This window comes from Macaca thibetana, chromosome 8 (genome assembly GCF_024542745.1).
Source record: "Macaca thibetana thibetana isolate TM-01 chromosome 8, ASM2454274v1, whole genome shotgun sequence".
Lineage (NCBI taxonomy): Eukaryota > Metazoa > Chordata > Mammalia > Primates > Cercopithecidae > Macaca > Macaca thibetana.
In genome coordinates this window covers 112,732,243-112,757,872 of record NC_065585.1, presented here as the reverse complement: position 1 = coordinate 112,757,872, position 25,630 = coordinate 112,732,243, and the positions used below count along the sequence as shown (strand labels likewise).

The following is a 25,630-nucleotide window of genomic DNA, read 5'->3' as shown; positions in this document are numbered from 1 at the left end:
TTTTTATTTGAGACTGAGTCTCACTCTATTGCCCAGGCTGGAGTACAGTGGCGTGATCTCACTGCAACCTCCACCTCCTGAGTTCAGGCGATTCTGGTACCTCAGCCTCCTGAGCAGCTATTACTACAGGTGTGAGCCACCATGTCCGGCTAATTTTTGTATTTTTCGTAGAGCCGGGGTTTCACCACGTTGGCCAGGGTGGTCACAAACTCGACTTCAGGTGACCCACCCACCTCAGCTTCCCAAAGTGCTGGGATTACAGGCATGAGCCACCGCGCCCGGCTGCAATGTTCTTTTCTAACGCAGTAAGAAAACTCAGATTTACTTAGTGACAGGTTATTCTGGTCATCTTTGGTGGGGAGACCTGGCAGTTGCAGTGAAGAGAGTTCACAAACAACTAAGTTTGGGAAATGCTGGCTTCCCACATTAAGACAAAGTAAATTTGGAATGGTTAGGAACTTCCTTTTGCAGTCCAGAGATTCAGTGGTGCCATCAACATATTAAATTAGGTAATATGGAAGTCCAGGGAGGAGGAAAACAATAAAGGAGGTGGGTGGTTAAGAACCGTAGAACTTCCTTTCCTGTCTTCCTCCTTATGCATGATGAACACAAGATACAGACAACTATGGGAACATCTGAACTAGTCAATATAATTATTTTATAGTATGTATGCTGTAATTTATATTACCTCACCCTTACTGATCTTGAGACTGTGCCCTAATATTTTGCACCTTTACTTGGAGGATAAACTTCTTAGCCTATATACAATGGAAAGCTTCTGCGGCTCTAGCAACAATCTACCTCTAAAAGCCTTCATTCAGCTTCATTTTTAGAGAGAGGGTCTCGCTATATTGCCCAGGCTGGAGTGCACTGGCATGATCTTGGCTCACTGCAGACTTGACCTCCTGGGCTCAAGGGATTCTCCCACCTCAGCCTCTTGAGTAGCTGGGACCACAGGCTACGCCACCACACGCAGCTATTTTTTTTTTTTTGAGAGACAGGTTTAGCTATGTTGCCCAGAGGGGTCTCGAACTCCTGAGCTCAAGCAATCTGCCTCCCTCGGCCTCCCAAAGTGCTGGGAATACAGGAGTGAGCCACCGAGTCCGGCCTCAAGCTCTAAACTGCAGTAATAATCACTGGTAGTTCCTTTGCACTCAGTTTCCTAACCTTGAAATCCCACCCTTCCCGGGCACCCTTGCCAAGATTCCTAACCTTTCAACACAATGTACGCGGGACTTCCTTTTGGAAAGCCTTCTGCAAGCCTTCTGCAAGCTGTCTGGGTATGGTTCTGCAACACCCTGTGTATATCTCTATCACAGCACTCAGGCACTGCATTGTATTTATTTGCTTCTCCACAGAACCAAAGTCGAGTAAGCTGAGTTTCTTGAGGACAAATTCAGTAACGTGTATATATTTCAATCTCCAAGAGTTGTAGAGTACCAAACTGTGGAGCTCAATGTCAGATCAACTAAACTGGAGTGAGGTGGGAGGATAGATGGATGGGTCAGGAAAAAGAATTTTTCTTTTTTTCTCCCTGTGTGCTGGATTACAGGTGTGAGCCACCGCGCCCAGCAAGGAAATATAATTTTTTTCTTTTTTTGAGACGGAGTCTCATTCTGTCACCCAGGCTGGAGTGCAGTGGCGCAAACTCGGCTCAAAGCAAACTCCGCATGCGGGTTCAAGCAATTCTCCTGCCTCAGCCTCCCGAATAGCTGGAATTACAGGTGACCGCCACCATGCCTGGCTAATTTTTGTATTTTTAGTAGAGACGGGGTTTCACCATATTGGCCAGGCTGGTCTGGAACTCCTGACCTTGTGATCCGCCCACCTCGGCCTCCCAAAGTGCTGAGATTACAGACGTGAGCCAGGCCAGGAAAGATAATTTCTAAGTATGAAATGTTGTAGGTCCTGGGAGGACCTCAGTAGGTTGGGAGAAGTGCACAGTGGTGAGTTACAGGATGGCAATGAGGTCACAGAACTATGAAGTCAAGGCTAACAATAACGCATACGGGAAAAACTGACAAGTGGCGCAACAAGGGGTAGCGGGTCTCCAGGACGTGGCATTAGGACGTGCTTGTTGAGGGGCAGGTATTTGGAACCAGGCCCCACTTTCGAGTTGCTTTTCCGCAGGAACCAGAGAGTGCGGTCGGGAACAGGAAGCAGGAACTGTTAGGGAGATAAGGAAGGTGCTACTGCCCACATCCATCCTCTACGGCCACAAGGTCAGGGGGGCCAGGCTGCCTCCTCACAGCATCAGCGTTTTCTTCGGCTTCATTTCCCTCTGGAAAGCGCTTTCTCACCGACGCTGCAGAGACCTTAGGGGCAGCCCCTGCCCTCCTACCCTCCAAGGAGCCACCACTCTAGAGCCCACGCTCCTCTGGATATCATGTGACTTGGGGGATTATTTGCCTTTCTTTTGAAACACGGCTACAGACTATGAGTTAAAAACACTGGGCTTAGCGCCCCCTCAATAACAACGCAGCTGTAGGACGGTACCCTCTCCCAGCCTGCCCGCCGCAGGGAGAGTTCCACCTCCTTCCCAGAAAACGAGGCCGGAAGGGGCGGGCTTTCCGCCTGGACCAGGCGCTTCCGCCACCATGGCTGCACGTGGGGTTGTTGGTATTTTTTTCCTCTCTGCTGTCCCCCTTGTGTGTCTGGAGCTCCGGCATGGGATCCCGGATATAGGTAAGTGTTGACTTTTTCCCTTCGACAGTTACAGCTGGGTAATTTTCACAGGAATGTTGCATAGAATGACCGCTTTTTCGGCTGCGTCGCTTCGGAGCGGCTTTGACTACGACTCCCAGACTGCATCGTGCCTGCCTCCCACTTCCGGAGCCGACTTCACTTCGGGGAATTTTTCCCTCCAGGTGTGATGGTTTTGCGTGTAAGAGAGTAGCGGCAAAGAGCACAGGGGCAGTCATAGACAGTGCTTTCGTATCCTGGTGAACATTCAAAAGGAAATGAACAGGTTGATAAGATGAAGGCCTTCTGAGAATTTCGGCTGAGAGGTTTTTTGTTTTGTTTTGTTTTTAAATTAGAGACAGGGTCTCACTATGTTGCCCAGGCTGGTCTCGAACTCCTGGGTTCAAGAGATCCTCCTGCCTCGGCCTCTCAAAATGCTGGGATTACAGGCCTGCGCCACTGCGCCTGGCCCTGAGATTTAAATAAGGGGCCACACCCGTGAAAAGCCAGTGGGGGCAGGGAAGGGGTTGGGGAGGGGAGGAGTATTCTAGGCAAAAAGATTGTGACATGTTGGAGGAAAAGGTGAAGGCCATTGTGGCTGAATCAAGGAGAGCTGGGAAGAGGAGGAGGAATTGGCTCAGGATAATGACTTTTGTTGAACACCTATTATAAGCCAAATACCAGGTGCTAGTTATTATCTCATTTAATCTGCACTGCAGTCAGAGGAGGGTAGCACTATTATAATCCCCATTTTACAGCTGAGGGAACTGAAATTTAGGGAGATTAAGTGACTTCCCTAAGGCTTTAAAAAGGTCACTCGATTCTGTATGGAGCGTGCTTTGGACGGAAGCTATGGTGGAAGCAGTGAGGCACGTCAGGCTTTGGAAGTTGACAAGTGGTGATGATGGGCTGGACTAGGACAGTAAAAGAGGAGATGAAATGTAGACAGATTTGGGATATTGACGAAGCAGGATCCACCAACAGGCTTTGTTTATGGGTTGATGTTAGGGGCAAGGGAAAGGAAGGATTCAAGGACGACTGCCTCATGGGGGATTGAACAAACCTAGGTATTTGGTAGTGCTACTGGTAAAGGGAAAATGGAAAGAAAAACAGTGGAGATGCTGAGAATCATGAGTTGATTTTTGGACATTTCAGTGATCAGTTTACATGTCTGTCTCCCTTTTTAAGGTCAATTCTAAAGTTAGAGACCATAATGAAACTTGGCTTTGTGTACTCCCTCTCTTTCTCCACCTTTTCTCCTTGCTCACAAGGAGTCAGATGCCTAGAAATGTTGCCTGCAATAAGAAATGAAAATAAAATGCTTTAAAAAAAAAATGTACAAAGACTCTCCTAATGCTTCCCACTCACTCAAGCTGTGTTGGAATGTAACAAGACTTTTATCCAAAGGATCAGAAATGTTGATTTCACACTCACCATTTCCAAAATTCACCTGTTCCCTTGTCTTTTCAACATCCACCCCTACTCTGCTCATTTATTATTTATTTGAGACAAGGTCTTGCTCAGTCACCCAGGCTGCAGTGCAGTGGCACGGTCATGGCTTACTGCAGAGCCTGGACCTCCCGGCTCAAGTGATCCTCACACCTCAGCCTCCTGAGTAGCTAGGACTACAGGTGCCACACCACCATGCCCAGCTAATTTTTTGTATTTTTTGCAGAGAAGTGGTTTTGCCATGTTGCCCAGACTGGTTTGGAACTCCTAGGCTCAAGCAATCTGCCCACCTCGGCCACCCAGAATGCTGGGATTATAGGTGTGAGCCACCATGCCCAGCCAGAAATATGTTTCTTGAAAGCAGAGACCAAATGGAATTTGTTTTTGTATTCCCAGCACTTACCAGTCTCTAGTTTAATAGAACTAGAGAACTACAGGCATCTATAGTTCACCATGACCGGCTAATTTTTTTTGTAGTTTTAGTAGAGACAAGGTTTCACTATGTTGTGCCAGGTTGGTCTCCAACTCCTGACCTTGTGATCCACCCGCCTCGACCTCCCAAAGTGCTGGGATTACAGGCGTGAGCCACCATGCCTGGCCTAAGCTAAATATTTTAAGGCCAGTTCCTCATGTTTGTTATCCATTGAAGTACACTGCTTATGGGGTCTGTAGTTTAAGTACACAGAAAAATCCCAGCACTCTGGGAGGCTGAAGTGGGCGAGTCATGAGGTCAAGAGATTGAGACCATGCTGGCCAACATGGTGGAACCCTGTCTCTACTAAAAATACAAAAATTAGCAGAGCATGGTAGCGCACGCCTGTAGTCCCAGCTACTCGGGAGGCTGAGGCAGGAGAATCGCTTGAATCTGGGAGGTAGAGGTTGCAGTGAGCTGAGATTGCAGCACCATGCTCCAGCCTGGCAACAGAGCGAGACTCTGTCTCAAAAAAAAAGCGAAAAAAAAAAAAAAACCTTAAAAATTTTTTTTTCTCAAAAGATATACACACAAGTAGAGTTCTTTCGTATTCCCATGTGGTGTTTGCAGATTGCTTGTTAGAACAAACAGCAGTAGTATGAAACATAAATCCCACGCCTCAATGGTTTTTTTTTTGAGACAGAGTCTTACTCTGTTGCCCAGGCAGGAGTACAGTGGTGCAATCTCAGCTCACTGCAATCTCTGCCTCCCAGGTTCAAGCCATTCTCATGCCTCAGCCTCCCAAGTAGCTAGGATTACCAGTGTTCACCACTATGCCTGGCTAATGTTTGTATTTTTAGTAGAGATGGGGTTTCACCATGTTGCCCAGGCTGGCTACGAACTCCTGAGTTCAAGTGATCCACCCACCTCAGCCTCTCAAAGTGCTGGGATTATAGGTGTGAGCCACTGCGCCTTGCCTCAGTGGTTTCTTTTTTTTTTTTTTTTTTTTTTTTTTTTTTTTTTTTTTTTTTTTTTGAGACGGAGTCTCGCTCTATCGCCCAGGCTGGAGTGCAGTGGCCGGATCTCAGCTCACTGAAAGCTCCTCCGCCTCCCAGGTTCACGCCATTCTCCTGCCTCAGTCTCCCGAGTAGCTGGGACTACAGGGGCCCACCACCTTGCCGAGCTAGTTTTTTGTATTTTTTAGTAGAGAGGGGGTTTCACCATGTTAGCCAGGATGGTCTCGATTTCCTGACCTCGAGATCCACCCGTCTCGGCCTCCCAAAGTGCTGGGATTACAGGCTTGAGCCACCGCGCCCGGCCACTTTTCTTTTTTTTTTTTTCTGAGACGGAGTCTAACTTTGTCGCCCAGGCTGGAGTACTGTGGCGAGATCTCGGCTCACTGCAAGCTCCGCCTCCCAGGTTCACGCTATTCTCCTGCCTCAGCCTCCGAGTAGCGAGGTCTACAGGTGCCCGCCACAATGCCCAGCTAATTTTTTGTATTTTTTAGTAGAGATGGGGTTCACCATGTTAGGCAGGATGGTCTCTATCTCCTGACCTCGTGATTCTCCTGCCTCAGCCTCCCAAAATGCTGGGATTACAGGTGTGAGCCACCGCGCCCGGCCTCAGTGGTTTGTTTACATACCAATACTCTAGACATTAAACTACTTTTGTATTGGCCAGAGATAAAATAAATTAAATTATATGTCATATTGAATAATACCTGAATCAATAGTTAATACTGTCAAGTTGGAAGAGCTGTGATTTTTTTTTTTTTAAGTCATACTTCTTCTCTAAACAACTTTAAATTGGTAGGGTTTTAAAAAGAATAATATTAGGCCAAGCATGGTGGCTCATGCCTGTAATCCCAGCACTTTGGGAGGCCAAGAAGTGGGCATCATTTGGAAATACATATACATATATATATAATCTGATAGCCCACATCTGTGGTGCCAGCTACTTGGGAGGCTGACATGGGACCATTGCTTGAGCCCTGGAGGTCGTGGCTGCAGTGAGCTATGATCAGCTGCTGCACTCCAGCCTGGGCAAGAGAGTGAGATTCCATCTAAAAAAAAAGGCAAGAATATACATCTGTTTTCAGTTTAAAATAAAACATTTACGTCTGTGAACTCTGTCGCCCAGGCTGGAGTGCAATGGCCTGATCTCTGCTCACTGTATTCTCCACCTCCCGGGTTCAAGCCATTCTCCTGCCTCAGCCTCCCAAGTGGCTGGGATTACAGGTACCCACCATCATGCCTGGCTAATTTTTATATTTTGGTAGAGGTGGAGATTTCACCATGTTGGCCAGGTTGATCTTGAAGTCCTGACCTCAGGTGATACGCCTGCCTTGGCCTCCCAAAGTGCTGGGATTACAGGCATGAGCCATCTCTCCCAGCCTATATATATGTTTTTCTAATTCCTTCTTTAAGTTTTAGTTAATTGACTACCAGCCTTGATCACATTGGATTCCTCTGTATCTCTGCCATTTATCTTTTGAGAATTAAAAACACAAGAGTAAAAATTCCGAAAGGATGGAAATCATTTTTAACTCAGCTTTGTCTCCTGTCCTTCAACATTTGCCAAATTGTATTATGCAAAGTAGGTAGTAGATTTTTGCTCAAATAATTTTCACTTTGATTCTTAATATAAGACCAAATACTGGCTGGGTGCGGTGGCTTATGCCTGCAGTCCCAGCACTTTGGGAGGATGAGGTAGGCAGATCACCACCCGCTCCTGGTCAGGAGTTCGAGACCAGCCTGTCCAATGTAGTGAAACCTTGTCTCTACTGAAAATACAAAATTAGCGAGGCATGGTGGTGCATGCCTGTAGTCCGAGCTACCCAGGAGGCTGAGACAAGAGAATAGCTGGAACCCGGGAGGCAGAGGTTGCAGTGAGCCAAGATTGCACCACTGCACTCCAGCCTGGGCAACAGAGTGAGCCTCCGTCTCAAATAAATAAATAAATAAATAAAAAGACCAAATACTAAATTTTTACTTTTTCCCCGGCAAGCATGTAAATTGTAATTTTACTTACAAGTGACTAAATGTCAAGAAATACAGAAGCACACAGTTACACAATTGTGAGAAATAAGGATTTGGTGTTTCAGTGAGAATGTTTATCATAGAACTAGAATTTGAATTTGACAGGATGATTTCTTTTTTTCTTTTTTTTTTTTTTTTTTTTGAGACGGAGTCTCTCTCTGTCGCCCAGGCTGGAGTGCAGTGGTGCGATCTCTGCTCACTGCAAGCTCCGCCTCCTGGGTTCATGCCATTTTCCTGCCTCAGCCTCCCAAGTAGCTGGGACTACAGGTACCCGCCACCACTCCCGGCTAATCTTTTGTATTTTTAGTCGAGACAGGGTTTCACCGTGTTAGCCAGGATGGTCTTGATCTCTTGACCTCGTGATCTGCCCACCTCAGCTTCCCAAAGTGCTGGGATTACAGGCGTGAGCCACCATACCCGACCAACACGATATTTTCACAATTTTATTTCTAGTTATGTAATTTTCTCTATATGGGAAACTACAACTTATACATTACTGATATTCATATTTTTAGTGTAGCTGATTGCTCTAATTATAACTGTATTCCCAAGATAGTGTTTATTCTAGAATTATGCTCTGTACATTTGTTCTGGAAATGACAACCATTATGAGTTTTTTAATGCCCAAAGGAGAACACAGTAAGCCCTCTGTATCCGTGAGTTCCACATCCGAGGATTTAAGCACCTGTGGATTGAGACTATTCAGAAAGGGCTGGGTGTGGTGTCTCACTCCTACAATCCCAGGACCTTGGGAGGCTGAGGCGAGCAGATTGCCTGAGTTCAGGAGTTCAAGACCAGACTGTACCACATGGCGAGACCCTACAAAAAATACAGAAATTAGCCGGGTGTGGTGGTGCGTGCCTGTAGTCCCAGCTACTTGGCGGGGCTAAGGCAGGAGGATCATTTGAGCCCCAGGAGGTTGAGGCTGCAGTGAGCTGTGTTCTCACCACTGCACTCCAGCAGCCTGGGTGGCAGAGCAAGACCAAGAAGAGCAACACACTGTCTCTTAAAGAAGGAAAGAAAAGAAAATATTCAGAAAAAAAATGGGGTAAATGAATGTTTGTCTGTCTGTCCCGACCATGTACAGACTTTTTTCCCTGTCCATAAACAGTAAAGTATAGCAACTATTTATAGAGCCTTTACGCTGTATTGGGTAGTATATGAGTAATCTATAGATGATTTAAAGTATGTAGGAGCATAGACTATATGCGAACACTATGCCATTTTATATCAGGTACTTGAACATCCGTGGATTTTGGTATACTCAGGAGTCCTGGAACCAATACCCCATGCATACTAAGGGATGACTATATATGAACAAAATCATAAGACAGTTATATAACTTTACTTTCCCAGTACAGATAATCTTCTAATGTGTTATAATTTATTAGGAGTATCAAGAAAACTGTTTTGGGTTGGGCGTGTTGGCTCACGCCTATTATCCTAGCTAGCACTTTGGGAGGCCAAGGCAGGAGGATCACTTGAGCTCAGGAGTTTGAGACCAGCCTAGTCAACATAGTGAGACCTCGTCTCTTAAAACAAAAAGTTTTGAATTTTAATTTTTTTTTTTCCTTCGTCAGGAATCAAGGACTTTCTTTTGCTTTGTGGCCGGATTTTCTTACTGCTTGCTCTTCTTACTTTAATTATTTCTGTGACTACCTCATGGCTTAACTCATTTAAATCTTCCCAAGTTTATCTGAAGGGTAAGTTTATTATTTATGCTACCCTTTTATGCCATTCTACTCAAATTTCTTTCCTTTATTTATTCTAGAACTTTGCACAGTAAGAACCATTTTACTATTGATTTGTGATGTGTCGTTTCAGGGAGAGTAATCATCACAACTTTAGTCATGATTTTGTGTGTGGTTTTTAAAAATTAGTGATGATGGCTTTGCATGGACTATATCCCAACATTTTTATGAGAAATTGTACATTTTTCTCATATATATGTGTTTTTAAGCTATATCATTTCTAAGTTGTTATATGGTAAATTCCCTAATTTTAAATTGTGTGTTTGTGTTGCTTAACTGCCGTTTGATACCTACAGTTTATGAGCTGTTCTACTGAGTGAAAGTATCTATCATTAACCTTTTTTTTTTTTTTTTGGAGATGGAGTCTCGGAGTGCAGTGGCACAATCTTGGCTCACTGCAACCTCCGCCTCCTGGGTTCAAGCGATTCTCCTGTCTCAGCCTCCCGAGTAGCTGGGACTACAGGCATGCACCACCATGCCTAGCTAAATTTTGTATTTTTAGTAGAGATGGGGCTTCACCATGTTTGCCAGGATGGTCTTGATCTATTGACCTCGTGATCTGCCCGCCTCAGCCTCCCGAAGTTGGGATCACAGGCATGAGACAGCACGCCCTGCCGATCTACCATTAATCTTGAAAGGCTTTTCATCCTAATTTTTTGTTCCATTCTAGCAGTTTTTACTTAGACACCTTTGTCTTTTATATGTAAATGTTTTTAATTTTAGGAAATCATGCTTGCTTTTGGTTTTTAAATTTGAGACAGAGTCTCGCTCTGTCACCCAGGCTGGAATGCAGTGGCATGATCTTGGCTCACTGCAGCCTCCTCCTCCCAGGCTCAAGTGATCCTCTTGCCTCAGCTTCCCAAGTAGTTGGGACTACAGGTGTGTACCACTGCATCTGGCTAATTTTTGTAGTTTTTGTAGAGGTGGGATTTCGCCATGTAGCCCAGGCTGGTCTCTAGCTCCTGAGCTCAAGTGATCCACCTGCCTCAGTCACCCAAAATGCTGGGATTGCAGGCTTGACCACTTCGCCTAGCCTGTTTCATTTTTGATAAGCAAAAGTTTGTGAGTCCTAGAAGCCTTTTAAAATAATATTGTACTTAGCCTCAGAATCTTAAAACCAAAAACTACGTATTTTCTATGCTACTAGGAAGAAGCTTGTCATTAGTGAATTTGGTACATTGTGTTTTCACTGTTTATTTAAATGTAAGTAAATAAAAGGAAAGTGACCAGTGTTGAATGTATAGCCCTTTCAAATTAACTATGAATAAAACCATAATCCTAAAAGGTTATATTATTCAACCCAAACATAAATGACAGTGTGATATGTTAGGGTCTCCCAACCATAGACTTCAGATTTTTTTTCTTTCTTTTGATAAATTATTTGATTGGTTATACTTCAAATGAGATATTTGGGAAGTAAAAAGCACTTTCATGTTTTGATGTCTTAGAAGAAGAAGAAAAGAATGAGAAAAGACAAAAACTTGTGAGAAAAAAACAACAAGAGGCACAAGGAGAGAAGGTAAGCCAGAATTTTTAGAGACTTTATGCATAGAGAAATACAAAAATCTCTGAGGCAATTAAAAATAAGGTCTGTTGCTTCTGTGTTTGTGCTAAGATTTAAAAAATATATATTGAGGTCAAATTCATGTGACATAAACTTGACCATTTTATGTTACTTGTTTTTGAAATGGAGTCTCACGCTGTCACCTAGGCTGGAAAGCAGGGGTGAGATCTTGGCTCACTGCAATCTCCACCTCCCAGGTTCAAGCGATTCTCCCGCCGCAGCCTCCCAAGTAGCTAGGATTACAGGCATGCACCACCACACCCAGCTAATTTTTGTATTTTTAGTAGAGATGTGGTTTCGCCATATTGGCCAGGCTGGTCTTAAACTCCTGACCTCAGGTGATCCGCCTGCCTTGGCCTTCCAAAATGCTGGGATTACAGACATGAGTCACTGTGCCCAGCCACAATTGACCAGGCTGTTCAGTGACATTTAGTACATTCACAAGGTTGTACAACTACCACCTCTGTTCCATCTCCCATGAAGAAAACCGTATACTCTTTAAACAGTCACTCCCCACTTTCCCCTCCTCCCATCCTCTGGCAACTACCAGTCTGCTTTCTGTTGGTATGAATTTACCTATTGTGGATGAATAATATTGCATTGAATAGATATACTTTTTTTTTTTTTTTTTTTTTTGAGACTGGGCCTCTCTCTGTTGCCCAGGCTGGGGTGGAGTGGTACAACCATAGCTCACTGTCACCTCAAATTCCTGGGTTCATGGGATCCTCCTGCCTCAGCTTCCTGGGTAGCTGGAACTATAGACACAAACACACCACCACGTTCAGCTAATTTTTTTAAAATTTTGGGTCAGGCATAGTGGTACATGCCTGTAATTCCAGCACTTTGGGAGGCTGAGACGGGTGGATCACGAGGTCAAGAGATCAGGACCATCCTGGCCAACATGGTGAAATCCCATCTCTGCTAAAAATATAAAAATTAGCTGGGTGTGGTGGCATGTGCCTGTAGTCCCAGCTACTAGGGATGCTGAGCCAGGAGAATGACTTGAACCCAGGAGGCAGGGGTTGCAGTGAGCCAAGATTGTGACAGTGCACTCCAGCCTGGCGACAGAGTGAGACGCCATTTAAAAAACAAAAAATTTGACCAGGCTTGGTGTTTTCCACCTGTAATCCCAGCACTTTGGCAGGCAGAGGCAGGTGGATCACTTGAGGTGAGGAGTTTGAGACCAGCCTGGCCAACATGATGAAACCCCATCTCTACTAAAAATACAATAATTAGCTGGGCATGGCGATGGGCACCTGTAGTCCCAGCTACTTGGGAGACTGAGGCTGGAGAATCACTTGAACCCAGGAGCCGGAGGTTGCAGTGAGTGGAGTCTGCACCACTGCACTCCATCCTGGGCGACAGAGTGAGACTCCGTCTCAAAACAAAAACAAAACAAAAACAAAACAAAAATGAAAGATGTTGGCTTCCCTTTCCAGATTTAAGACCTGAAATTCTGAAGATGACACTTGGTTTCCCATTTGTGACAAATCCTTGGAGTTACCATACTGGCATTCCGTTTGAATCAGGATATGGGATTGTTCCCAGCATGAAAACCACAACCTGGTTGATAGTTTTATAATCAGGCAGGTAAAAAACCAATGTCTGTCCAGCTTGCTGTCTACCTGTTGGCACGAGCCTCCCCGCAACCAAGCAGCCAAACAGGGTGGCAGTGGCTCTGTTCAGCCAGCAGGGCTCTTACTTGGTTCTTATTTACAACTTTATAGATAGCGTACATTTTAAGGAACATTAATGTATAGTAACAACGCCTAATTTGTTGTTTTGAACAGGCCAGCAGATACATAGAGAACGTTTTAAAACCTCACCGGGAAATGAAATTGAGAAAACTGGAGGAGCGCTTTTATCAAATGACGGGTGAAGCCTGGAAATTAAGCAGTGGTCACAAACTTGGGGTTGGAAAATATTCTCATTTTATATTTTGAATCCTCTTACTGTGTTTCCTATTACATGATTGATTTGTAATTGAAACTGATGTTAGTCTGTTTTTAGGAGTTTTTATTGATAATGATTGTATATCAGTTTTTGTTCAGCATACTTGTTTATCGCATGGTTAAGGGGTTGGTCTTTGTTTTTAAAAGACAGGGTCTCTCTGTTGCCCAGGCTGGGGTGCAGTGGCACGATCGTAGCTCACTGCAGCCTCAAACTCCAGGGCTCAAAGGATCTTCCTACCTCAGCTTCTTAAGTTGCTAGGACTACAGGTGCACCCTACCATGGACTGCACCTGGCTGGTGAAGTGTTTTTTGGTGCCTAAAGAGCATATAACTTGGTTCCTTAAAAAGCTGTTGTGGTGGCTTATGCCTGTAATCGCAGCAATTTGGGAGGACGAGGCAGGCAGATTGCTTGAGACCAGGAGTTTGAGACCAGCCTGGGCAACATAGGAAGACCTTGTCTCTAAAAAAAAAAAAAAAAAAAAAAAAAAAAAAAATTAAAAATTAGCCAGACGTGATAGTGTGTGGCTGTAGTTTCAGCTACTTGGGAGGTTGAGGCAGGAGGATCACTTGAGCCCAGGAGGTCAAAAGGCTGCAGTGAGCTGTGACCACCACTGCACTCCAGCCTGGGAGACAGAGCAAGACCCTTTCTCCAAAAAACAAACAAACAAAAACTGTGGCATAAGATAGTCTTTAAAACTGTTGAATAAATTGCTGTTGTCTTATACGAGGGCAAGAACATTCTGATCTTTCCTCAAGTCAAGATCTCCAAGGTATTAAGCTCATGTTATGTATGTTATTATATATTCTGATTTTTAAGTCAAATTAAACTTTGGTTATGTTTTCCTTCAGCATTGAATATGAATTTTATCAGTTTCTACAGAAGTTTACAATTTTAAGTTTTCTTTTTTTTTTTTTTTTTTGAGGCGGAGTCTCGCTCTGTTGCCCAAGATGGAGTGCAGTGGCGCCATCTCAGCTGACTGCAACCTCTGCCTCTCAGGTTCAAGGGATTCTTCTGCCTCAGCTAATTTTTGTTTTTGAGACAGAGTCTCAACTCCATCACCCAGGCTAGAGTGCAGTGGCGTGATGTCGGCTCCCTGCAACCTCCGCCTCCTAGGCTCAAGCGATTTTCCTGCCTCAGTCTCCCGAGTAGCTGGGATTACAGGTGCCTGCCACCATGCCTGGCTAATTTTTGTATTTTTTTTAGTAGAGGTGGGGTTTCACCATGTTGACCAGGCTGGTCTCCAACTCCTGACCTCCAGTGATCTGCCCACCTCGGCGTCCTGAAATTCTGGGATTACAGGTATGAGCCACTGCACCCAGCCAATTTCTGTATTCTTTTAGTAGAGACAGCGTTTCACTGTGTTAGCCAGGCTGGTCTTGGACTCCTGACTTCAGGTGATCTGCCTTCCTCAGTCTCTCAAAGTGCTGGGATTACAGGTGTGAGCCACAGCACCCTGCTAAAGCCTCGTGTTTTCTTGTTGACGGAGATAATGCTTTAATTTTTTGGGTCTCATAATGGCTTGCTAATATTTTTCTGCTGACATGCCATCAGGGTAAAAAAAAAGAAAAAGGAAAAACAATTGTGAATATAATAAAGTTGATAGAAAACATCTCTTTAGAAACCGTCTGTTGTGTTTGACCAGGGTGATGAAGGTACAAGTCAGACATCTTTTGAAACATCAAATAGAGAAGCAGCAAAGAGCCAGAACTTGCCTAAACCTTTAACTGAATTTCCATCTCCTGCTGTACAGCCCACATGCAAGGAGGTAAAGTACTTCATGCCTGTCATTGAATTGTGTTTGTGTGCAGTAGGAGGATCAAACTCTGGGTGAGGTGGTGTACTGGGTGAAGATCAGGACTGGCCTTTTATCCAGATGGTGTCTTCCCACTACCTTACAAAGTGATCACCTTTATTAATAATAGGCTGGGCGCCGTGGCTGATACCTGTAATCCCAACACTTTGGGAGGGTTGAGGCCAGGAGTTTGAGCCCAGCCTGGCCAACATGGTGAAACCCCATCTCTATTTAAAAAAAAAAAAAAAGATTTTTCCTTGTTCAATATTAATATTAATGCTCTGAATCCAACTTGGAAGCAATAAAGACAAATGCTAATAGGTTTAGAAAATACTCAATTATTGACCGGACATGGTGGCTTTACGCCTGTAATCCCAGCACTTTGGGATGCCAAGGCAGGCAGATCAGCTGAGGTCAGGAGTTCAAGATCAGCCTGGCCAACATGGTAAAACCCCATCTCTACTAAAAATACAAAAATATTAGCTGGGCGTGGTAGCAGGCGCCTGTAATCCCAGCTACTGAGGAGGCCGAGACAGGAGAATTGCTTGAACCCAGGAGGTGGAGGTTGCAGTGAGCCAAGATTGCACCATTGCACTCCAGCCTGGATGACAATAGTGAAACTCGGTCTCAAAAAAAAAAAGGGCTGGGCGTGGTGGCTCATGCCTGTAATCCCAGCAGTTTGGGAGGCCGATGTGGGTGGATCACAAGGTCACGAGTTCAAGACCAGCCTGGCCAAGATGGTAAAACCCCGTCTCTACTAAAAATACAAAAATTAGTGGCAGGCACCTGTAATCCCAGCTACTTGGGAGGCTGAAGCAGGAGACTCTCTTGAACCCGGGGGAGGGGAGGTTGCAGTGAGCCTAGATCACACCACTGCACTCCAGCCTGGGCGATAGAGTGAGACTGTGTCTCAGAAAAAAAAAAATACTCAATTTTTTTTTTTTTTTTTTTTTTTTTGAGACGGAGTCTCGCTCTGTTGCCCAGACTGGAGTGCAGTGGCGAGATCTCAGCTCACTGCAAGCTCCGCCTCCTGGGTTCACACCATTCTCCTGCCTCAGCCTCCTGAGTAGCTGGGACTACAGGCACCTGCCACTACACCAGGCTAATTTTTTTGTATTTTTAGTAGAGACGGGGTTTCACCGTGTTAGCCAGGATGGTCTCCATCTCCTGACCTCATGATCCTCCCACCTTGGCCTCCCAAAGTGCTGGGATTACAGGTGTGAGCCACTGTGCCCGGCCAAAAATACTCAATTCTTTTTAAGGAATTTGATTATGTAAAAATGAAAAATATAATGCTTACGAAGGGAAGCGTTCCTGTTGACTTAAGACATTATCAAGCCCTGTCTTGTGAGTGGCTAATAGCTGTCATTAACATGAGTGTATAATTTTCCTTATCGGCCCTTCTAGGGAATAGATTAGCAATCAGTCACTTTGGGTTAGTGCCCAGGTTTATTATACATGTTTTTCATTCAAATCTTCAATCCCTAACGTAATTCCGATTGGAGCGGGGAAAGATTGGAAATAAGAAATCTGTTTTTACCGGCCCTTAGGGAAAGCTGGGAGGCTGTCTATTCCCTGAAAATAGTTTCTAAGATACTGCTTCTCAATCTGAGATTTCCTGGTCCCATAGTGGAGATTAAGCAGAGGAATCAGATTATTGAACTATCACTGACATTTGAAAAAGGTCAATATGAACTAAACGGACTGACTAAAAACTCATGTTTGTGTTTTGTTAATAACACTATCTTATTGCTGATGGCAGATTTTACTTGGCAGTCACATATGCTTTTGATACCAAAGGAAAACAAATGAGTTATTTAGTAAATGCAAGTAAGGTTAGATTACATGTTATAAAATATATTCTGTGGTATTAATCAATAAAGAGAGTTCCTGGAGATGAAGTCATTGGTAACAAATGTTTTAATGAAAGAAAATGGTCTAAATATCTGGATTGTTTTATTTTTATTTTTTTGAGACAGGGCCTCACTCTGTCACCCAGGCTGGAGTGCAGTGGCGCAGTCATGGCTCACTGCAGTCTCTGCCTCCTGGGTTCAAGAGATTCTCGTGCCTCAACTTCCTAAGTAGCTAGGATTACAGGCATGCGCCAGCACTCCTGGCTAATTTTTGTATTTTTAGTAGAGATGGGGGTATCATCATGTTGACCAGGCTGGTCTTGAACTCCCGACCTCAGGTGATCTGCCTGCCTCAGCCCCCGAAAGTGCTGGGATTACAGGCGTGAGCCACCACACCCAACCCAATATCTGGATTCTTAATAGATTAATGGAAATAGGGAAACATGAGTAAATGACAGAAGCAACCAAAGTAAATGGTTTCTGTCAGTCACCTGGGAGTGTGAGTGACAATAAGTGCATATTCATGTTAAAATTTGTATATGGGCCAGGCGTGGTGGCTCACACCTGTAATCCCAGCACTTTGGGAGGCTGAGGCGGGTGGATCACAAAGTTAGGAGATCAAGACCATCCTGGCTAACTCGGTGAAACCCCGTCTCTACTAAAAAATACAAAGAATAAGCCTGGCATGGTGTGGGGCGCCTGTAGTCCCAGCTACTTGGGAGGCTGAGACAGGAGAATGGTGTGAACCCGGGAGGTGAAGCTTGCAGTGAGCTGAGTTCGCGCCACTGCACTCCAGCCTGGGCGACAGGGCGAGACTCCATCTCAGAAAAAAAATAAGTAAATAAAATAAAATAAAATGTGTATATGTTTGAAGCAAAATAATTTTGGGGTCTAATTTTTTTTTTTTTTTTTTTAAAGACGGAGGCTTGCTCTGTCACCCAGGCCGGAATGCAGTGACACAACCTCAGCTCATTGCAACCTCTGCTTCCTGGGTTCCAAGTGATTTTCCTGCCTCAGCCTCCTGAGTAGCTGGGATTATGGGCACCTGCCATCATGCCTGGATAATTTCTGTATTTTTGTAGAGATGGGGTTTCACCATGTTCGCTACGCTGATCATGAACTCTTGACCTCAAGTGATCCATCTGCCTCGGCTTCCCAATGTGTTGGGATCACAGGCGTGAGCCATTGTGCCTGGCTGATTCATGTTAATATTTATCCTGTTTTTATGTAAATGTATGTGTATATGCATACACATCATGTTTTTTGTGTGTTTTTTTTTTAAGTGACAGTCTTGCTTTGTTGCAATGGTTAGCCTTGAACTTCTGAGCTCAAGTGATCCTCCTGCCTCAGCCTCCTGAGTTGCTGGGATTCCAGACATGAGCCACTGTATCTGGCTGTTTTTAAAAAAATAGTACATTTTTATATATTAGTAATATTTTGGAACATAATAGAAGCAAAATCCTTTAAATATGTATAGCTTGGGAGCTATTATCTCAAATCCTATTTTTATGATTAATTTTAGCACACTTGCCCAAAAATGTTTATTAATTGAGCTATTTGCATTATAAACTTTTTATAGATGTATAAAGATTTAAGTAAGCTTAGATGTGTGTCTAAACCCTGTATTGAGAGGAACTCTTCTCGCTGACACTTTTGTTTGCTTCTTGAAAATGTTTACATTCCTCTTACCAATCCTTTTCTTTAGATTCCTGATTTACCTGAAGAACCTTCTCAAACAGCAGAAGAAGTAAGTCTGTTATTCTCCTTGAAAAGTAAACTTATTTTCTATTTTCTTTGCTTAACATCCATTTAATATGTCTTATCTAAGCTTGGGTTTAGAAAGATATGATAGCGTAAGTGTTCACGTGATTATACCGTAACTAGGTCTTTTTTAGAACATAGAGACAGGGTCTCACTATGTTGCCTAGGCTGGCCTTGAACTCCTGGGCTCAAGTGATCCACCTGCCTCCGCCTCCTAGTTAGTCAGTCTTATTTGGAATGCAGTGTAGTATCAAATTCCTCAGCATGAGTCCTATTTTGCAAGCCTGCTGTGTGCTGAGTTTTTTTTTGAGATGAAGTCTCGCTCTTGTCACTCAGGCTGGAGTGCAATGACATGATCTCAATTCACTGCAACCTCCGCTTCCCGAGTTCAAGCGATTCCCCTGCCTCAGCCTCCCAAGTAACTGCCACCACACCGGGCTAGTTTTTGTATTTTTAGTAGAGACGGGGTTTTACCAATTTGGCCAGGCTGGCCTGGAACTCCTGACCTCAGGTGATCTGCCTGTCTTGACCTCCCAAAGTGGTAGGATTACACCCACCCACTGCCTCAGGCATAGGATACACGTGGGCTTTTCCAGAAGTTTAGGTCAGATAATGCATGGCTTACTGAAGCAGAATCAAAATAGGCATATGTCCCAGCACTTTGGGAGGCCAAGAGGGGAGGATTACTTCAGCTTAGGAATTCAAGACCAGCCTGGGCAACATAGTGAGACCCTGTCACTACAAAAAGGAAAAAAACTAGGCAAATGACTTCAAATTGCAGTTCTCCTTTTCAAAGGAGAAAATGAAGAGGGCAACTACGTTGTAAGCTGTTTTAATTTAGGAGTGGTTTGCCGTTGGGGGCTGGGCTAGGACTGATCCCCAGCTGTGTCAAGCTGCCTTCTTCCCAGTTGCTGAGTCATAGTCCGTGGTGCCCTCCTGTCACTGGCCACCCTACTTATAGACACTTCCTCATGTATGGGGAGCACACACCTGTCTTGAAAGCCATTAAGTCATTTGGGCAGTAAATCCAGGAGAAGCCACTTCTTGGGGCTTGGCAACAGCTATACTCCTTGGAAACCTTTTTTTTTTTTTTTTTTTTTTTTTTTTTTTGAGACAGGCTTTTGCTCTGTCTCATAGGCTGGAGTGCAGTGGCATGATCATAGCTCACTGCATTTTCAACCTCTCAGGCTCAAGTAATCCTCCTACCTTAGCGTCCCAAGTAACTAGGACTGCAGGCACATGCCACCAGGCCTGGCTAATTTTTAAATTAAAAAAATTTTTTTTGGGCCGGGCGCGGTGGCTCAAGCCTGTAATCCCAGCACTTTGGGAGGCCGAGACGGGCGGATCACGAGGTCAGGAGATCGAGACCATCCTGGCTAACCCGGTGAAACCCCGTCTCTACTAAAAAATACAAAAAACTAGCCGGGCGAGGTGGTGGGCGCCTGTAGTCCCAGCTACTCGGGAGGCTGAGGCAGGAGAATGGCGTAAACCCGGGAGGCGGAGCTTGCAGTGAGCCGAGATCCGGCCACTTGCACTCCAGCCTGGGTGTCAGAGCGAGACTCCGTCTCAAAAAAAAAAAAAAAAAAAATTTTTTTTTGGTAAAGATTGGGTCTCACTGTGTTTCTCAGGCTGGTCCAACTCCTGGTCTCAGGTGATCCTCTCACCTTGGCCTCCCCAGGTGGTGGGATTATAGGTGTGAGTCACTGTGCCTGATGGGAAAGCTTTTTTTTTTTTTGAGACCAAGTCTCACTGTGTTGCTCAAGCTGGAGTGCAATGGCACGATCTTGGCTCACTGAAACCTCTGCTTCCCGGGTTCAAGCCATTCTCCTGCCTCAGCCTCCTGAGTAGCTAGGACCACAGGTGTGTGCCACAATGCCTGGCTAATATTTGTATTTTTAGGAGAGATGGGGTTTCACCATGTTGGCCAGGCTGGTCTCGAACTCCTGACCTCAAGTGATCTGCCCACCTCGGCCTCCCAGAGTGCTGGGATTACAGCCTGAGCCACTGCACCTGGCCTGTTGGAAATATTTTCTAACATAGCTTTCCTGAGAGGGAGGGGTGCTGCTCTAAAACCACCACTTATACATAATATGATACCCACATAACTCCCAGCACAGTTAATGATCATGTTAGTCATAAAGGGTTTCTTGACAGTTGAAAAATAAACACTAATTTGTCATCTTCTCATTTTATAATGTCTTTTTTTTTTTTTTTTTAAAAAAACAGTCTTGCTCTGTCATCCAGGCTGGGGTGTAGTGGCATGATCACAGCTAACTGCTGTCTCAGATTCCCTGGGCTCAGGCAATTCTCCCACTTCAACCTCCCAAGTAGCTGGGACTAGAGGAGTGCACCACCACGTCTAGCTAATTTCTCTATTTTTTGTGGCAGGGGGGTGTCTCAAACTCCGGGCCTCAAGTGGTCCGCCTGTCTCAGCCTCCCAAAGTCCTGGGATTATAGGCGTGAGCCACCACCATGCCCTACCTATGTCTTTTAATAATTAGCAAAGCAGCATCTAAGTCCTTTTTAGCTGCTTAGCTGTTTTATAGAATGAAAGGGATTGCAAAGAGCAATGGATCGGAGTTCTTATGTGAATCTTTCTTCCTCAGGTAGTTACTGTTGCTCTCCGATGTCCCAGTGGGAATGTCCTGAGGAGAAGGTTTTTGAAGTCCTGCAGCTCACAGGTAAGTGAAGGAATTCGCATTTTGAGAAATATCTTTGTTGAATTTGGCAGTAGTTTATTCACATGCCTTTGGGAAGGTGTGATCACATTGTCATCCTGCACCTCCCATCAGGTATGGATAAAGGACATTTCCAGGTACTCCACAATGCAGAAATTTGGCTAACTAGGCATGCATGCCGGATGTCTCTGAATTGTGATCTCTGCATTCACATTTTACTTATTCTTTCCCTTTGGTGTATTTTTCCTTTGTTGTTTGCTTTCATTACATTTTCATAATTTGATGGGCAAGATGTTTTAAATCCTTAGGAAGTAGCCACTATTAACTTTAGACTTTTTTTTCTTTTAAAAACAGTACTGTGGGCTGGGTGCAGTGGCTCACGTCTATAATCCCAACACTTTGGGAGGCCAAGGTGGGCAGATCACTTGAGGTCAGGAGTTTGAGACCAGCCTGGCCAACATGGTGAAACCCCATCTCTACTAAAAATATGAAAATTAACCGAGCATGGTGGCGGACTCCTGTAATCCCCACTACTTGGGAGGCTGAGGCAGGAGAATCACTCGAACCTGGGAGGCAGAGGTTTTAATGAGCCGAGATCGTGCCACCGCACTCCAGCCTGGGTGACAGAGCAAAATTCTGTCTCAAAAATAATAAATAATAAAAAAGAATACTGTGGTTGTTAGTGATAATTTGGAAAATATGGAAAAATAGAGTGAAAAAAATTTGATCTGTAGTCTCATGCCAAAACCAGTTACTAACATTTTGGTATATTTCCATCTCTAATTACATTTAAACATAAAATTATGTGTGCATTAAAAATATATGTAAATAATTTTCTGTCCTGTTTGTTGTATTTAACCTTCAATGACAAGAATGCTATAAACCGTAATGGAAAATACTGGATTTGACTACATAAAAAATCCGGCCAGGTGCGGTGGCTCACGCCTGTAATCCCAGCACTTTGGGAGGCCAAGGCGGGCGGATCATGAGGTCAGGAGATGAAGATCATCCTAACATGGTGAAACCTCGTCTCTACTAAAAATACAAAAAAATTAGCCAGGCGAGGTGGCGGGCACCTGTAGTCCTAGCTACTCGGGAGGCTGAGGCAGGAGAATGGTGTGAACCCGGGAGGCGGAGCTTGCAGTGAGCTGAGATTGCTCAAAAAAAAAAATTAAAAATTCCGTAAAGAAACTATTCATAAAGTTTAGTTTTTTTTTTTTTTTTTTTTTTTTTTTTTTTTTTTGGAGACAGAATCTTGCCCTGTCACCCAGGCTGGAATGGAGTGGTGCGATCACAGCTCACTGCAACCGCCATCTCCCGGCCTCAAGCAATTCTTGTGCCTCAGCCTCCTAAGTAGCTGGGACCAGAGGCACATACCACTGTTCCTGGCTAATTTTTGTATTTTTAGTAGAGACGGGGTTTTGCCATGTTGGCCAGGCTGGTCTTAAACTCCTGGGCTCAAGTGATCCGCCCACCTTGGCCTCCCCAAGTGTTGGGATTATAGGCGTGAGCCACCACAACCAGCCCATTTTACTATTTATGTGTGACAGTCATTTTTTATAAGGAGCTTAAATCAAAGAAAAGATAAACACCTCAGTAGACTGACAGGGAAAGAAACATTTGAATATCATGTTTCCTAAAGAAGACTCAGTGACAGATAAATATATGAAAAAAATGTTTGGCCTCACACAGAATCAATGACGTACAAATAAAATGAAACTGTATTTTCTACCTAACTGGACTGTCAGAGATTAAAAAGAAATAGTACCCAGATTGGAAAACAGGGATTCTTAAAACTTTAATAGTTTTTTGGCTGGGTACTATGGTTCACACCTGTAATCCCAACACTTTGGGAGGCTTAGGCAAGCAGATCACGAGGTCAAGAGATTGAGACCATCCTTGCCAACATGGTGAAACCTTGTTTCTACTAAAAATACAAAAATTAGCCAGGCATGGTGGTGGGCGCCTGTAGTCCCAGCTACTCAGGAGGCTGAGGCAGGAAAATTGCTTGAACCCGGGAGGCGGAGGTTGCAGTGACCCGAGATTGTACCACTGCACTCCAGTCTGGGAGACAGAGCAAGACTGTCTCAGAAAACAACAAAACAGAAAACCTTTAATATTTTTTATATTTTAAAAATAGAACAGGGTCTCACTATGCTGACCAGGTCAATCTTGAACTCCTGGGCTCGAATGATTCTCCTGCCTCGTCCTTCCAAAGTGCTGGGATTACAGGTGTGAGCCACTGTGTCTGGCCATCATAACTTGTTAATGTGAATGTAAATAGGATCAGTGTTCCTGACAGATAATTTACAATTGTTTTTATTTATTTTTGTGAGATTGGTTCTCACTCTGTCACCAAAGCTGAAGCACAGTGGTACAATCACAGCTCACTGAAACCTTGACCTTCCCGGGCTCAGGTGGTCCTTGCACCTCAGCCTCCTGAGTAGCTGGGATTATAGGCACGCACCACCGGACCTGGCTAATTTTTGTATTTTTTGTAGAGACTGGGTTTCGCCATGTTACCCAGGCTGGTCTCAAACTTCTGTGCCATTATATGTTTGGAAAAAAATGTATACATACGTGTGTGTGTGTGTGTGTGTGTGTGTGTGTGTGTGTGTGTGTGTATATATATATATATAGTTTTGAGACAGAGTCTTGCTCTGTCACCCAGGCTGGAGTGCAGTGGCAAGATCTCAGCTCACTGCAACCTTCGCCTCCTGGGTTCAAATTATTCTCCCTCCCCAGCCTCCTGAGGGCCTGGGATTACAGGTGCCCGCCACCACGCCTGGCTAATTTTTGGCTGGGCACAGTGGCTTATGGCCGTAATCTCAGCACTTCAGGAGGCGCAGGCAGGCAGATCACTTGAGGTCAGGAGTTCAAGACCAGCCTGGCCAACATGGTGGAACCCCATCTCTACCAAAAATACAAAAATTAGCCGGGCATGGTGCCAGGTGCCTGTATAATCCATGCTACTCTGGAGGCTGAGGCAGGAGAATTGCTTAAACCCAGGAGGTGGAGGTTTCAGTGAGCCGAGATTGTGCCATTGCACTCTAGCCTGGGTGACAGAGCAAGACTCCCATGTCAAAAAAAAAAAAAAAAGAATATTCCTATCTCAAAACTCATGGCAAGCTATTTTCCTTTAAGCTCTAGAAAGTTTCTTTGAAAGGTATGAAAATTCTGTCTCATGACTCCTAGGGATGTGATTTTACACTGACAAAATTATAAAATGTTATGGTGGTCTAAAGGGACATGGTGTATAAAGTATTTGATAATGACTAAGCCAAGCTTTTTATCTTCTAGGTCTTACTTGACTGGATGATGAGAATTGGGTACCACACATCTCTATACAGCCTTTCTACTTCCTTTCCCAGACGGCCTCTGGCAGTGGAGGGGGGCCAGTCGCTGGAGGACGTAGGAATAACTGTGGACACTGTGCTCATCCTGGAAGAGAAGGAGCAGACCAACTAGGAAAGAAGTTTGAGACCAGCCTGGGTAACGTGGCGAAACCCAGTCTCTACATGCTCCCTGTTCTGCTTGAAGTCAGCTATGCCATCACCTCCTGGCACAATAAAGGCTTCACATTAAAACCACACCATACCTTGATTGAGCTCATGGCAGTAAACATTGAACATTGATATCCATGGGAATAGGATTAGAAAAGGATTGCTTTCTGCATATAATAATCTGTGGACTGTGCCATTTTACAGCGTACCAAATGAGAACGAGGTAAAAATGTATGCAGTAAGGCACTCTGTAATTGCTATTTTTTCCCAGCTGACATGATTTCTCAGTGTTAGAAAACAAACCCATAGAACTTTGCTTTCTGCCTCTTCAATCCATCTTACCACACAGTATTTCATGATTCAGTCAAATTCTTCAAAGTCTTATAAGCAGGAGTGTTTATTCTGCTGTATTTCTGTGAAATTGAAAACTTGGAAGAAGCTTCAAAGCTCTTGGAGGCTTTAAAGTTCTTTCTGATGGGTATGCATTACAGTTAACTGATGTTTGCGATTTATATAATTTTGACTTGTATTAAATGTTATATTTACAAAGTTCCAAATGAATCAGTATTTTTAAAAATAAAACTATGAAAGCATTAAAATATAGGTGAATTTTAAAAAATGTATCTGATCATTTCTCTCTCCTGCTTCTAAGGTTATAATGATAAAGTCATGCACTGTTCAGACTCCAAGTGTGGTTATAAAAGGCTTTTAACTTTGTTCTACTCACTCCTTTTTTCTTGTCTCATGCTCTGTTTTAAAAGTCTGCTCAGGCCTGGTGTAGTGGCTCATGCCTATAATCCCAGTACTTTGAGAGGCTGAGGCGGGCGGATCATGAAGTCAAGAGATCGAGACCAGGCTAGGCACAGTGGCTCACGCCCATTATCCCAGCACTTTGGGAGGCCAAGGCAGGTGCATCATGAGGTCAGGAGTTCAACACCAGCCTGGCCAAGATGGTGAAACCCCATCTCTACTAAAAATACAAAATTTAGCCAGGTAAAGTGGCAGGTGCCTGTAATTCCCAGGTACTTAGGAGGCTGAGGCAGGAGAATTGCTTGAATCTGGCCAGCAGATGTTTCACTGAGCTTAGATCATGGCACTGCACTCCAGACTGGGTGACAGAGTGAGACTGTGTCTCAAAAAAAAAAAAAAGAGTTGAAGACCAGCCTGACCAACATGGTAAAACCCCATCTCTAC

The 25,630-nt window shown here is 44.3% G+C and overlaps 2 protein-coding genes across 3 annotated transcripts in view; one reads left to right on the top strand and one right to left on the bottom strand.

Annotated features, from left to right (window-relative positions):
- Positions 1 to 25,630, bottom strand: part of GTF2E2 (general transcription factor IIE subunit 2) — a 381,513-nt gene that overhangs the window by 176,229 nt on the left and 179,654 nt on the right. The window lies entirely within an intron of this gene.
- Positions 1,354 to 24,531, top strand: UBXN8 (UBX domain protein 8). Of its 2 annotated transcripts, XM_050802548.1 has the most exons (8): positions 1,354 to 2,685; positions 9,162 to 9,284; positions 10,781 to 10,851; positions 12,687 to 12,809; positions 14,492 to 14,614; positions 18,200 to 18,241; positions 20,862 to 20,936; positions 24,234 to 24,531. In XM_050802548.1, exons 1-8 carry the CDS (start codon positions 2,598 to 2,600, stop codon positions 24,399 to 24,401), a joined length of 813 nt encoding a protein of 270 aa, XP_050658505.1. In that variant the 5' UTR covers positions 1,354 to 2,597; the 3' UTR covers positions 24,402 to 24,531. The 2 variants fall into 2 exon arrangements, with proteins under 2 accessions (XP_050658505.1, XP_050658506.1); XM_050802549.1 differs by lacking the exon at positions 9,162 to 9,284.

Bases quoted from the DNA above. Each gene is read 5' to 3' on its own strand.
- UBXN8 (XM_050802548.1), top strand. From the start codon at position 2,598: ATGGCTGCACGTGGGGTTGTTGGTATTTTTTTCCTCTCTGCTGTCCCC. The intron at 10,852-12,686 runs GTAAGCCAGAAT...TGTTTTGAACAG, and splicing joins AAGAGGCACAAGGAGAGAAG to GCCAGCAGATACATAGAGAA. The intron at 18,242-20,861 runs GTAAGTCTGTTA...TTTCTTCCTCAG, and splicing joins CTTCTCAAACAGCAGAAGAA to GTAGTTACTGTTGCTCTCCG.